The following is a 14,962-nucleotide window of genomic DNA, read 5'->3' on the forward strand; positions in this document are numbered from 1 at the left end:
GAATAAGACTTCATTGTCACATATGCTATGTTTTATAAAGATATTGAGAAAGAATTAAACCCTTTGGGACTGATTGCTCAGAAAGTTTGTTCTGAATGCAAAGGAAGCAACTGAAACCCCAACTCCCCACACTATACCCTGACTCTGCCTATTTCGTTCTTTTTGTTTAACAAGTCAATTTTAGTTGTGTTACCAGAAAAACTGTGGCAGTTAACAAGCACCTCTTGGTAGTGCAATGGTAGCTTTTAATAATTACAGCAGGACAGCAGACATGAGTCAGACAAGAGCTGGCCAACCTCTACCCATGGGTCCCTCCGTTGTAAGAACTAAAGACACTTTCCATTTCGAAAATAAGGAAAGGAGAGGAGAGAGTGAGGATGGGGGTAGTAACAGGGGTTAAAAGTGGTTTATGACAAAATTTTGCCACAAAGTAGAGGCTTTTGAAGATTGTGAAGAATAAGAGGGCCATAGGTATCCAGGAGGCCCACCCACAAATCTATTCTTAGTAATTTTTTTATTGTTATTTTTCTTGGTAGTGACTTCATTCTCCCACTCACATGAGTATTGACTTCAATAAAATGCTTTGGATGTCCTTTAAAAGCCAAGTAGGGGTAAATGATTTCATAAAAAGGGCAAGTGTTTGATTAGGGAGAGAGACTTGTTTGCAGAGATGATGTGTGGTATTAAATATAAACAAGAAGATTAGCCACAAAGACCCATCTTGGAATATAAAGAATCAAAGAAAGAACATGCCCTCCATAGGGAATGCAAATTTAACCCTCCTTAAGCACAAAGAGAAAGTCAGTACAGTTGACCTGTGGAGAATATGAGGGGAAAATGAGAGATGAGAAGTACCTTCTTAGAAAACAAAATCATTTTAAAATAAAGCTTGCCTGCCAGACTGTCCTGGAATATTCAGATTTTGAGGACATATCCATGTCATAATGTTTAAAGATGGTTATCAAATTATATACAATAAGAAGTCTAATTATTATTTGTGACTAATGGCATATATGTGAAATGTATATAAACCACGTTGTCCATAACAAATATGCACAAATGCATATATAACTGTGTATGTAGAAGATCAGTGCAGTGGTTGTGGTTAAGGAAGCGAGAAACCTAGAGCACTGGAGTGAGAATCTTAGCACGAAGAACTTGCTTAGAGGTGACTGACGAGGTTGCAGCAACTTCCTCTGTCTGCCCAAGTTCCTGACACACAGCAGACATGTTGCATTGCATCAGCAATGATGCTGAGAATTTTTAGTTATCATTTCCTAGTGCCTCTCCTCAAATGAAAAGCCTTCACACACCAGACTCCCCCTGCATTATACAACAAAAAAATCCTAACATCTATAAAACATTAATTTTCCACTTTACGTTTGTTCTTCATGTAACTCTCAGAAACTGCTGGAAATCGATTTGATTTGCAGGTAACAAAGCCAAAAATTAGTAGAGTTGTGTAGACTTCCCACATACACACTGTTAACAAAGACTTAAATTTAAGACTTGCATGCATCACTCAGCACCATTTATGGGTTCCTTCAGTGTTCTAGGCTCTATTAACATATGAAAGATCCCCGATAAACAGGGAAGATAAGTCCCTGGCCATAAAGGCCTTACTCTCTTGAAGTTAGAGACAGGAGCTGATAATGATTTTAAAGGCTTTCATAAGTGGAAGAACTTGAAAGAACTAGAAACAGAAGGTTTTTTACTATGGTGATTAGGGAAAGTCTTGCTGTGGATGTGATATGTGGTATTAAACATAAACAAGAAGACTTAGCCATGAAAAAAAAAAAAACTGAGACTATAAAGAACAAAAACAAGAACACTCCCTCCTCAGTGAAAACAAGTTTATCTTCCTTAAGGAACAAAATAAAAGTCAACTCATTTCATCTGTGCAGAGTCTGTGGGAAAGTGAGACTTGAACGAAGATTCTCTTTTTGAAACATTTATTTATTTACTTTGCTTACCTGCCAAGCTGTCCAGGAATATTCAGATCTCAAGGGTAGTTAGTACCTAGTTAGGGGAATTAGATTTCACTTTTCATGGTGTAATAGCTGATCTTCATTGACAGACTGACTGGATTTGGTTATCTAGGAAATAGACTTCTGGGTGTTTCTGTGAAGGCATTTCCAAAGAGCTTCAAATCAATCAGAAGACTCACCCTATGGGCTAGAGAGATGACTCAGCCATTAAAGTCTAGGTTTACAATCAAAAATATAAGAGAAGACCTACCCTAAATATTGGTGGCTACCTGCCATGGGTTTGGGTCATAGAGTGTAAAAGAAGAAGAAAGCCAAGTAGACTGAGCACCAATCTCTCTCTTTCTCTCTCTCTCTCTCTCTCTCTCTCTCTCTCTCTCTCTCTCTCTCTCTCTCTCGCTATGTGTGTGTGTGTGTGTGTGTGTGTGTGTGTGTGTGTGTGTGTGTGTGTGTGTGTATGCATCCACAGTGTCACAGTGTTTTGGATCCTCTCATATCAATCATCATTCAAGAAAATAACCCACAGACTTGCTCATGGGTCAACCTGGTTGTAGTATTTTCTCAACTGGGGATTCCTCTTCCCAATTACCTTGTGTTGATATAAAACTTGCCAGGACAGGGTGCATACTAGCAAATGTGAACACTGAAATACAAAATTTGTGTTAATCAGTTCTTTGAAAGTCCTCCTTTGCATGAGGAAAATGAAAAAGTCTAATGTAATTGGAATATGTGTGTTTGTGTGTGTGTGTATATACACACATATGTCATACACAATGATATATGCCAGAGTGTGTATATGTTACATACATTAAATACACTGATATAAAAGTGTATATATAATCAGAGTATATTTAATGCATGTATATGCATGTATGTGTGTATGTGTATGTTGTGATCAGACACCTCATCCTTCTCTTGTTATTCCCTTCCTAACAAGATTGCCTATATATTTTTTCAAACTATGAGCCAAAATTAATCCTTCATTATACTGCTTCAGTCATGTATTTTGACACAGTGAAGTAATTAACAAGTGTGAGACTCACCAGAGGGGAAAAGGCAAGTCTTATTGAGGGTTGCTATTGCTATGATAAGCTCAGCGATCAAAGGCAGCCTGGGGAGGAAAAAGTATATTCCATCTTAAAACTTCCAGGTTACAGACCATCATTGAGGGAAGTCAGAGCAGGGATTTAAGTCTGGAACTGAAGCAGAGATGGTGGAATAATGTTATGTATTGGCTTGTTCCCCATGGCTTGTTCAGCCTGCCTTTTTATACCATACAGGACCACTGCCCTAGGGGTGGCACTGCCCACAGTGTGCTAGATCCTCCTACAATGATCATCAATCAAGAAAATAACTCACAGACTTGTTCATGTGTCAGTCTGGTGTTGATATTCTCTCAATTGAGGTTTCCTTTTCCCAAATGACTCTACCTTGTGTTGATATATAACTAGCCAGGACAGGGTACCTACTGGTAAATATGAACACTGAAATATGAAGTCTTTGTTAATCAGTTCTTTGAAAGTCATATTTGCATGAGGAAAAGACAGAAGGCTAAAGTAATCAGAATGTAAATATGTATGTATATATATCAGAGCATGTGTATATTGTATACATTATATACACTGCTATATATCAGAGTGTATGCATAATATATATGTATATATACATATATATATTATATTTTTTTATTGCTATGGTAGAACTCACTGACCAAAACCCACTTGGGAAGGGACAACTTTCTTTAGCTTACACTTCCCAATCACAGTTCATCATAAAGAGAAGTCAGAGCACAAATTCAAATCAGAAACCAGAAAGCAGGAACTGAAGCAGAGTCCTTGGGTGAGTGCTGCTTACTGGCTTACTCCTCATGGCTTGCCTTCTCATACAATCCAGGATCACCTGCTCAGGAGTTTTGCCTTCCCATATCAATTATTAATCAAGTAAATGCCCACAGGCTTGCCTATAAGCCAATCTGATGGAGGCATTTTCTCTGAGGTCCCCTCTTTTCAATTGACTTCTTTTCAGACTGACAAAAACAAACAAACACAAATAAACAAAAAAGCCTAATGAGAACAAAGAATGAACCACTCCTATCCAGAATATCTAGCAGGTCCAATGGCCTACTGTGGCGCAACTGAGATTAACAATAGTACACAGCACATCAATTCAAAATAGATGAGAGAAAATTGGGACAAAACCACATACTATGACTTTTCCATGGGTCACATAACTAAAATTATTCATTCCAGAGAAAGCATCAACAACATATCAAGGAAATTACTCTACCCATGTTTAACTTGGTGAACCTTTGAGGTACGTGGGTGAGGGTTTACTTACTTGGCATAGATGGGCTCAAAGGTAGTTTTACCACACTATACAACCCAGGCTTGTGACAATCCTCTTCCCTCTGTCTCTTATGTGTTAGATCCCTAGTTACCACGTCTGACAAAGACTCCAATATTTTAAATCAAGAAATAGTCTTTTCTTTTATTATCTGGCTATAATGGTTCTTGAAAATCCACACAAGAGCCTTGTGCTTTAACTTTGCTCTATGTCCTTGATTCAGAAACCTATTGCCATCATAATATCCTAAGGAGGAGCTCACAGCTGTAAATTTCTCTTTCTAGACCTTGTAGATACCTGAAGCAGGGGACAGAAAGAAACAGAAGTCTTAAGTCTGGGGTGCACTGCTTGTTCAGATGGTTTGGAGGATTGAAAATCTAGAGATCTTTAAATCATGAATTGATCATGTAAAATTCTACCAATATCAACCAGATAGATGCTGGTCAAGGAGCTTGTTGCCAAGCCCAAGGACCCAAATTCTATACCTGTGACCCACATATGGTAGGAAGGAACTGGCTCCCGGAAATTATCCTCTGATTTCAAGACACATTCCTTACTTATTATTACATTACTGCAATAAATCAATACATGTAATAAAAATATTCAAGAAAAAGGTAAAATAAGTACATTGCTGTGGCGTGAAAATGGAAACCGCATCATGCATCTGTCTCTGCATCTGCCTCTGGGTGACAACTGGAGACAGACTCTTTCCTCTCCCAGAATTCTCCTGTTCTCATTGCCCTGCCTCTACTTCCTACCTGGTCACCCTGCCTCTATTTCCCGCCTGGCTACTCGCCAATCAGCATTTTATTAAACAGAAACAGAGAAAGTAAGACACAGAGCATGTGACTACCTCACCAAAAAAGGTACCAAGTCACGTGGCTGACACAGACAAGTATTATGGGCTAATATAAGTTTTAAGAGTTAATAAGAAGCCTGAGCTAATAGGCCAATCAGTTTATAATTAATGTAGGTCTCTGTGTAGTTCTTTGGGACTAAACAGCAACAGGACAGGGCAGGACAGAAACCCCAGTCAACAAAGGGCTGCTGAAATGACTCAGTGGATAATGAGTCAAGTCTGATCCCCTGAAACTACATGGTAGGAAAGAACCAACGTGACTCTTGCAAGTTTTCCTCTGACTTCCACATGTGCACTATGTCTCTGTCTCTGTCTTTCTCTCTCTCACACACACACAGTCAGGTTTCGGGATGGAGAGGTGCCTCATCAATGATGGTTCAGCAGTTCAGAGTGATTGCTGCTCAGTTCTCAGTTCCCAGCACTCTATCAGGAAGCTCACACTACCTGTGACATCAGCTCCAGGGAACCTTCTGGCCTCTGTGGGAACCAACTTAAACATACATGACCCCAAAAATACATTTTGTATATTTGTGCTGCATTTTGTACCATTAACCATGCCAGAGGAGCAGCTAGTTGCAATTGAAGTTCCAGGTGTCAGCCCACTAGAAGGGAATCCTAGATGTGTTTATAAGATCTCAAAGTTCATCACAGCTGAAACAAAGCTTTGAAAATAACAAAGTTAGATTAATATGTTTTAGTTAAATAACTTTTAGGTAAAATTTCAATAAAATAAAGTTTTAGAAAGACACATAGTTGAATACATAATTCTTTAAGGTCAGGGAACAAGAACAAAGCAGCCCAATTATTACTGGATGACGAACTCTTCTTGCTAGATTTGGTTGATGACCAAAGGTGATGATTAATTCCTTATACCCATTTCTGCCCTCAATCTCCTGATATAAAAAAATACATTTATATAAGATTGAATGGATATGTACCCTAAGGATTTAAACTAGAGCTAACTGATTCCTTTTCATATATAAAAATTTAGGTTTGTGATTCCCTTAAGATTCCTTATAAAATTGCCTTACATTTCAAGATAAGTAATAAAGTAATTGGCCCTTTTCTTTGTAACTGTAAAATTCAACCTACTAGTAAAACACCTGACAAGAACACCTTGCCTGCCTGCATGGTTAAGCTATAAAAAGTTGCTTAGGAATGAATGTATGTGGGTTTTGGAGATAGTTTATCACCTGTAATACATAAAATGTTTAATCATGTGAGGGAGATGAAAAACATGTTTTTACCTATAGTCATTCACTTGAGAAATAGAAAGCAACTATTATGACTCTTGTACTGCCTGGAAGGGTCTGTCGGTGTATAAAAGCTGTGAAGAACAGGAGAGGAGGAGAGAGACTAAGGAAAGAGAGAGAATAATGTAGAAAATTATCAGGAGAGTTTGTGAGTGCCTTTTCCCCTACTCCCCAGATAGAAAAGTCAAGCCTCTCTGACTCCATGGATTCCTATCAAAGCCCTGTGCTGTAGGAGGCTGGCCCCCAGACAGCGTTAATTTCACCGTTAAAGGACTTAGTTAAGTACCAGCTTATAATAGAGTTTGGCTGTGATTCTCGCTGCCTTAGGGTTTTTCAATACTGAGGTCTATGAAAACCTCTTCATCCCGTTCAACAGGCATGAGTGAGAAGAGCACCATTCTCGGAGTTAGTCGGTGTGCTCTCTCATTGCATCTAGACCTTTCTGCATGTCACTTGGTACTGAGTTAATTAATTACCAGAAAGCAAGGTTCTTTCTCTTGCTCACAGAGAAAGAACCACTAAGAAAAATCCTAAAGACCTAAAGGCCCTGCAGAGGTGGGCTTCTGGGAAGACTTGTGGAGAGAAGGCCTCTGTTGGAAAGGGAGAGGTATAGAGGAGGTGGAGTGAGGCCAATGTAAAGTTTCTTCTCGGCTGTAAGGAGGTCCTTGGATTTTAGGGCACTTTCAGTGAGCTGAACGTCCTACCAAGACGATACGATGGACTTATAAACACCACTTCATCTTCGGCGCAGGAAAGCTCCTGGGAATAGAACGGCACAAGGGTCACCATGTACCTCTCTCTGTGTCTCAAGCAGCAAATGCACCCGCTGGCTCGTCTCAGCTGTCTGCATGGCAATTTCCAGCCTACCTGAGCATAGCATCTCCAGAAGGCTTTATTCTACAAACCAGGCAGCTTTACTCCAGGAGTGACTGTGATCTTTGGGCACCAAGGTTATTAACCAGGACGGTGTTTTTATCCTTTTGGTCCTCACATGAGAGTCACCAAATGGACACTTTCTCTCTTTGTTTTGTGCTGTGCTTAATAACTTACCTGGATGAGATCGGTACAATGGGAAGATACAGGAATCAGAACCACATTTCCAATATCGGAGGCCACAGACACCTGAACTAAATAACCTACAGGATGGGGGTGAACACAAAAAGATGTGCTGCAGCGAAGCAAAGGAAGTCTGACAGTGGAGGATGACAAGAAAATGAGCAAGGGACGATGAAATAGATAACTGAAGATAAACAGTTTTAGAACACAGCGAGGAAGTTCCAGACCACAAGCTTTCTGTTTCCTGCACTAAAGCAACTCCTAACTAAATGACTCTTGAAATAACTAGTTCTTGAGGGGGAAAGAAGTGAATATCGCACTTTTGAAATTCATAATTTCCTGAATAAAACCTGTCCGAGTTAGAGAAAGAGCCACGAGGATACAAATTCTCAAGTCCCTACTCAGCAGTCCACCTTCTGGCCACTAGCAATACTTGGTACATAATGGATATTCAATAAATGCCAACAGCCGCATGTACAAGGAAATGCATGAATAGGATTACAAAGAAAGTTTACCCTCTTATCCAGTGTTTTTTCCACATCAGACACAGCAATCTCAAACCTTTAACTCTGTGCTTAGATGATGCTACTTGCTAAGTTATTTGAGCTTTCTTAAAAAAATGGAAAAGATATCTTTAATTCTGGGAAAATCCCATTTATCTTTTTCTCCTGAGGCTGCAGTTGTGAGAAAGCGCATTTCAGACAGCAGGGAAAACCAGCAGCTCACCACAACAACACAGGGTGAAGTGTCTGAGCCACTGGAGCATAAATTAAAGAGAACTGGCAGAACTGAACAAGTAGGAGGGAGGAGGAAGGGGTGGAGCCAGATTAATGAGCTATAAAGGCTGAAACGCCTCAGAGACCAAGACACTGGCAAGACAGCTTCAGCAAGGACTCACTGTAGACCTCTTGAGATACGCCAGGGAAATCAGGAAATCTTGAGAAGAAAAAAAGATGAATTCTGAAGACTGCTCCATAACGGAGACCAGCTCTTCACATCTGGAGAGAGGGCAGAAGGGTAAGTCGTGTGATTTTTTACATTCGGATATAATCCTTATATTTGATGTAAGGGATAGAGTGCAGAACGGAGAGATAGAAATCTTTGGAAACTTGGTTAGGGCCTATTTCAGCGTGTAAAAGAGAAACCAGTCATAGGAAAACACCTCTCTGGCTGTAAGAAGACAGAATACTTGTGTGAGAGGGAGACGTATAAGTTTCAGAAGATTTTTAATTGACTTTTCCTTTGAATCGATGTATATCATTTCAACTGTTAAATTTAAATGGAAAATTATCTGCCTTAGCCTAGTTACTCTGCATCATTTTTCCATAACCATCTGTCCGTAATTCAGGAGCTCTTACCGCTCTTTATGAAGAGCTGCTTTCCACATGAACAGTTACAGTCTTGGTCTTTTCTTGTATGTTTGCCTGTTTTCTGTGTGTCTTGTCTCTTCACTTCTCTCACCATGAATCCTTCAGTAGCTGGAAGCACACAGATATCCAGTCTTAGAGAAAACAGGTTTACACACCCATCGACAGTGTCATGTGGTGATGTGTTAGGATGTAGTGCTTCTCTTCTTTCAAATGTCATCTTCAGCCATGACATTGTCATTGGAACTCCATTCTTCCATTTTATCTTATCTCTCTCGTGCAATGGTTTACTTCAATTTCCATAACAACTATCCATTTTCATCATTTTTATCCAAACATGATCACCCTGCACATTTCCCTCTCTTCTTTCTGTCTGTTCTACACGCGTTGTGCTTCCTATTGTCAGATTTTCCCCATTCTGTTTGTATCTGAGTGATGAGGAGCCTCAAGCACTTAGCACTTGGGAACTAGAGTAATTTCTAAGCAAGAACTATCCAGTTAATCAAAAGACACGCTTTCCCAACACAACCAAGACAATTGGTGAGGAGGAAATTATTTTCTGAGTGCTTCTTTGTCATGTTGATTTATTCTTTAAAAAAAAGCCTCCATTATCTTCAAAAACTCATCTCTTATTTGAAATCATGAAGTCAAGTACAGATAAATAGTATGCAATATTTTAGAGACCTAAGTCACCAATACCTGTGTGTCTCACTTAAAAGGAAAAAAAAATAAAAAACAATAATGAGACTATAAACAATAGTGGAAGGAAGGAAAGACCTAATACAGAAAATCCCATCCTGGCCTGGGTCAGCCCCATCTACCCTTGTAAGTTTAACTTATGCTATCATTGCTATAACCTTAGCAACAAAGGAATCAGCAGTCTCTGTTTAGTTGATTGGAAGGTGGAAAATGGGTGGATCTGTTTTCAACCTCTCTGTTAATGCACAGGCCTCAGAAGTGTGCTGTTAGTGGGGATGTTTTGTTGCCTAGGTGACGGGTTGAACTGTGGTTAGTATTGACCCTCATTGATGCAAATCAAGTGTCATGTGGGAGCTTGTCTTCACACTGTATCCACCAGGTGGGTCGATGGGTTGGGCTTGCTGAGATCTAGGTGTTGTTTTGGATATAGATGTGTTTGCTGTGGAGCCAGAGTTATTGATGAATTGAGTCCAAACAGCGTGACTGACTATTATATGTTGAGAAGTGAAACTAAACCCATCTCCGAATTTACCACTCAACTGCCAAAGACTACCCCTGAAGATAATTGTGTATGAGTGTGAAAAGGAAGGCAGGAGAAAACAGACCCTGACAGTATCGATAAAGGCTTCTCTTAGAAGACCCGAAAATGGATTTTCACTGAAGGGGGTGGGGAGACTCCTAGAAAATGCACAAGCTGATGATACTAGCCGTACTGTTTCTCCTCCTTAAGCTTATATGTAAGGAGATGTTTTAAAAAAAAAAGAAAAAAAGAATTCACAAATTTTAAGATCCAGTCTACAGAAATACTCTTTCAGTTGTAAAACATTTTCCTCATTGAAAAACTATGTTTTTGTAATGAGAAAAAAAAATTGAGACAGGTTTTTACCTTGCAAACAAACCAGCTCCAAACTCACTATTCTCCTCTACCAGCCTCCTGCATGTTGGGATTACAACAGTGGAAACTGATTATCACTGATTATAATGTCATTCAAGAAGCCATTTCACACTGCAGTTTCTGTGAATTTTTTTTTTAAATCATGCTGGCAAATTTGGGAACTTACAAGGGCATTCTTGTGGGGTCACACTGTTTTGAATCTTGAGGGCTCATCCTGCAAAAAACAAAATCCAAAATCTGAAGCCAAAAATTGACTTCTCCCTCTTTCCGGTCACCTAATGTGCTAGAGCAGACATATTTCTTCCTGTCCAGATCCTGACATTTCTGTTGTTGTTTGATTGTTTGTTTATAGTTTTTGTTGTTACTCTCAGAATTTGTTAAAGTTGACTCAATGTTTTATATTGATGGGACAACACACTACTTTTTTAAATATTATATTCCTCAAGAAATAGCAAATACTCTATCTTAAAGCCTAAATTCATAACCATTTCTCTTCCTTTTCAGATCATGGCACCAGTATACATTTTGAGAAGCATCATGAAGGATCCATTCAAGTTCCTATCCCTTGTGCTGTGTTGACTGTCTTCATCATCACTTCCTTAATTATAGCTCTCGTTGCCTTGAGTGGTGAGTCTATAGTTCACGAATTCTCTTATAGCCTGTAGCAGTAAGAATTCACATACAGCAGAAATGAATGGGTCTCAGCCTGATCTAGTTAATCAGGCCTTCTGATTGACTGAGAAACATCTCACACACCAGAAATGGTTAGTTTTATGATCATCATGAAATACAATCTATGCTCCCTGAATGATGGCTGCAGCAATTTTATAAACACAAAAAGTATCTGATTTATACATCCTGTGAAAGAGAGCATGTTTATATCTGAATAGACATTTAAGTATAAAAAAAATGTGGACTTTTCATTCATGTTGACAAGAAAAGGAGTATCTAACTTATAGATGGACCAAAAAGTGGCCAATAATTTTATCTTTTAGCTCACACCAACAGACTAGAAACTGAATTATTATAACAGCTAGATCTCCCAGAGCCCACTGGGTAAGGCTGTACCACATGCATGCTAAGACACATCTATGTCTTTTAAAAATAAGAAATGTTACAATTTGAAGAAATACCCCAAACCATCCATCTTATTGTATTTTTAATTGAAAATAGTTCATATAGTATCTCATGATCACACTTTTCTTTCCTCCACTTCCTCCCAGACATCCTCGTGTACTTTATCCTATGCTTAAAATGAGTCCTTCATTCTTCTGATTCCTGTGTGGGGTTATTGAGATCTAAAACGAGTTTTGAATCTAGAACTTACAATATATGTCCCCCCTTCCCTTAGCCTAAATGTTATTTTTGAGATTTCCCTACTTTCCTGACACTTTCTGGTATAATGACCAAGAGAACACAGCCCTCTGCTCATGTCCCTTCCTGGGATGAGGGACCCTGGGCACCAGACAGATGACAGCCGAGGTCTGATTTCTTCTCCCTAACTAAGAGCAGAGCATCTGCTAGACTAGGTTTACCTGTGAAGAGGGTTTTGTGTCTTCTCTTACTAAAACAAATGATCTTACTGTTCACAGTGGGCCAGTACAATTGCCCAGGCTTGTATCAGAATTTGGCATCATTGGACCACCGTGTTGCTTCCTGCCAGGACGAGTGGATTGCATACCAGAGGAAATGCTACTTTTTCTCCACCACAACCAGCAGCTGGGCCTTGGCCCAAAACTCTTGTTCTCAAGATGATGCTACACTCGCTGTTATTGATTCCGAAAAGGACATGGTAAGATTCACAACTGATTTCATCAAATGCTGCTGATTTTTGTTTTTATCCGGATGCTAAGTCAGGTTTGTAATGTAACTTCATTGTGCTTTAAGATATTTCTGAAGCGACACGCTGGAAGACAGGAGCACTGGATTGGATTGAAAAATGAAGTTAATCAGACATGGAAATGGGCAAATGGCAAAGAATTTAACAGATGGTAAGTCACAAGAAATCTCCATCCCTTCTAGGCTGACAGTTTTTTTTTTAAAAAAAAAAAACCTTTCTTCTCTCATTTTTATTTCATTTTATTTTTACTCTCCTCTTTCTTCTTTTTAAGTTCTGTTGGTGGTGGAGGATCAGTTCTTCATCACACAACTTTGATCACTTCTCTTGTGTGTATTATGTTCCTTGGAATTATTAGAAGCCCCCTTTATTATTAAAAATTCCTCAAAAACTTCTATTAATTTTTTTCTTGGCAAACACTAGTGTGAGCAACAGTCTTAATGAGTTTGGGAGTGGTCCAGGAACACTTCTGAAGATGGTCAAAACAGTTGTTGGGAAAGAATTACCTATTTCACTTCCTTTCCAAGTTCAGGGACAAAGGACCATAATTTAGTGCCCAATTATAAGTGTCTCTGAATCTATGGAAAGCTCCCCATAAACAACAAAGGCACTCCTGTTACCCATCATTAAGTTATATTTAAAGTTTTGAGGGGCATTCTACAAATTTTGTGTTGATCTTTAACATCTGTAATCTCAGAATGAATAAATTCCTCACTCTCTTAACATTTGTATAATAACTGATACAATATCAGTATTAAAATCTATATTTCTAAATTAGGCATGGTGGTGTGCACTCAGAAGTAAGAGGCAGGTGAATCTCTGTGAGCCTGAAGTCAGCCTACTCTAATAGTGAGACCCTCTCTTGAAAACAAAAAAAAAAAAATACGTATTTTTGGTAAAGGGACTTTTAGTATGTGTTCCATGGGTGTATACCTACAGCTACAAAGGAATACAAGAAAACCACTTATGATCTAAATAAAACAGCATTACTTGATGGAATTAGCTGTGATTGTTACCATACCCCAACACCCTAAAACTGTGCTTCTTGAAGAATCTATGAAGTAAAAAATGATATTGAACTGCACACCCACTACAGTCAGAAAAGTAATGCCTTTAGCTCTATCTGCTTTCTCCTTCAAGATCCTCCTCCTCTGTTGTCTGTTGTCTCTAAATATTAAGCCCATGACTACTTGGTTGCAAGACTTGTGCTTTGTGCTTCCTACTCAAGGAACAAAGAGAAAAGGCAGAGGTTACCTCAACGTTTATTCTCATGTAACTGGCTGGAAATGAGGACTGGAAATAAATATGAGTGTCTTTATGGTTTGACAGGTTCAACCTGACGGGGTCTGAGAGGTGTGTGTCTCTAAACAGCACAGACATTGCTACTGAGGACTGTGAAAAGAACTTACACTGGGTCTGTAGCAAGCCCTCCAGATGACAAGGAAGCCTTTATCTATAGATGACTGTGCCATGGATCCACAGGACGGTTGTGTGACTGGATGCTACTCTATGGTCAAATTTTTCACAAAGACCTCACAGACCAACTTTACATCATCCTGAGACTCTTCCATATAAGACTGTGGAACATTATGGAGAGACTCCAGGATCTTTATTGGAGTCTTCCTTGACCATGAGCTGAAAAAGTCACTCACTGATGAATAACCATCTCAAAAAAATGAGAGGACAACTATGAAGCCTCATAGATGCACTTTATATTTTAAATCTAGAATGAATAAAATGACTAGCTTTAGAGTTACTATTTATTGCTGAGTGGCTGCGACAGCCAGTGCCTTCATGCATTTGCACTATTTGAAAGGATTTGGGTGGTAGTAAAAGCTGAATGTAGATATGGGAAAATTTGGCTGATTAATGATTTTCTTAAACTCCGAAAGTATTCACAAGTAGACCAATGCTTAGGACACCAAGCTTTGCAGTAGTTTCCTCTATTCACAGACCTATGTCACATTATCTTGTCAATTGTCTTTTCCCAAAGTGTAAGGATGACCTTTTCTTTAACTTCCTCAGTGTAGGCAGCTCACTTTCAATGGTACGTATTTCTTTGTCTTTAAAAGTCTTCTCTGTAGTGAAGAGACAAAAGCACACCATATGAGGAATATTTGTAAAGCATATTTCAAAGTGCTATAAACAAAGTGCAATATGTGTCATGGCAGATCTCTGTTGGAACCTGCATCATACGGATTGACCCTTGAATAATTCCAATCTTGTCGAATAACCTATTTGTGTCTTTCCCAGTCCGTAAGATCACATACAGTACTTTGTTCAACATATTTCCTATGTGCAATAAAGTTTTTATGTATTTGTTTGTATTTTAAATCTCTGTATAATTTTAAGCAGTTTCTATGTATGTAAAAATAAAAGAATGGACACAGTGGTTTCCAGAAGTGTTCATTCAAACTGCATTCAAAATTATGTTGTGTTATAGCTTTGAACTCCTTCCAAAGTGGGATCTCTAAACCCATAGGTTACTGCAGCTCACAGACCTCACCAGAGCTTCTTTATGGAAAGGGTAATGGTTAATACAAAGTCTCCAAACTGGTCAGAATGTAGAGAACAAACAGCTGTGGAGTGCTCAGTCACAACTAAACACTCTCCCCAGAAAGGTTCAGGCAACCTCATGGAATGGGGAAAGAAATATTGTAAGAGCCAG

At 39.0% G+C, this 14,962-nt stretch overlaps 1 protein-coding gene across 1 annotated transcript; it reads left to right on the forward strand.

Moving 5' to 3' along the window:
- Nucleotides 1-8,376: 8,376 nt before the first annotated feature.
- Nucleotides 8,377-14,689, forward strand: LOC142855940 (early activation antigen CD69-like). The gene is made up of 5 exons (XM_075982609.1): nucleotides 8,377-8,513; nucleotides 10,962-11,084; nucleotides 12,050-12,249; nucleotides 12,345-12,448; nucleotides 13,624-14,689. The coding sequence occupies exons 1-5, from the start codon at nucleotides 8,450-8,452 to the stop codon at nucleotides 13,730-13,732; spliced, it is 600 nt and encodes a 199-aa protein (XP_075838724.1). The 5' UTR covers nucleotides 8,377-8,449; the 3' UTR covers nucleotides 13,733-14,689.
- Nucleotides 14,690-14,962: the final 273 nt, after the last annotated feature.

Source organism: Microtus pennsylvanicus, chromosome 8 (assembly GCF_037038515.1).
Source record: "Microtus pennsylvanicus isolate mMicPen1 chromosome 8, mMicPen1.hap1, whole genome shotgun sequence".
Lineage (NCBI taxonomy): Eukaryota > Metazoa > Chordata > Mammalia > Rodentia > Cricetidae > Microtus > Microtus pennsylvanicus.

Excerpts from the sequence above, each read along its gene's own strand:
- LOC142855940 (XM_075982609.1), top strand. The coding sequence starts at position 8,450 with ATGAATTCTGAAGACTGCTCCATAACGGAGACCAGCTCTTCACATCTG. Across the intron at positions 8,514-10,961 it reads TCTGGAGAGAGGGCAGAAGG|ATCATGGCACCAGTATACAT; the intron begins GTAAGTCGTGTG and ends CTTCCTTTTCAG. Across the intron at positions 12,250-12,344 it reads TTGATTCCGAAAAGGACATG|ATATTTCTGAAGCGACACGC; the intron begins GTAAGATTCACA and ends TTGTGCTTTAAG.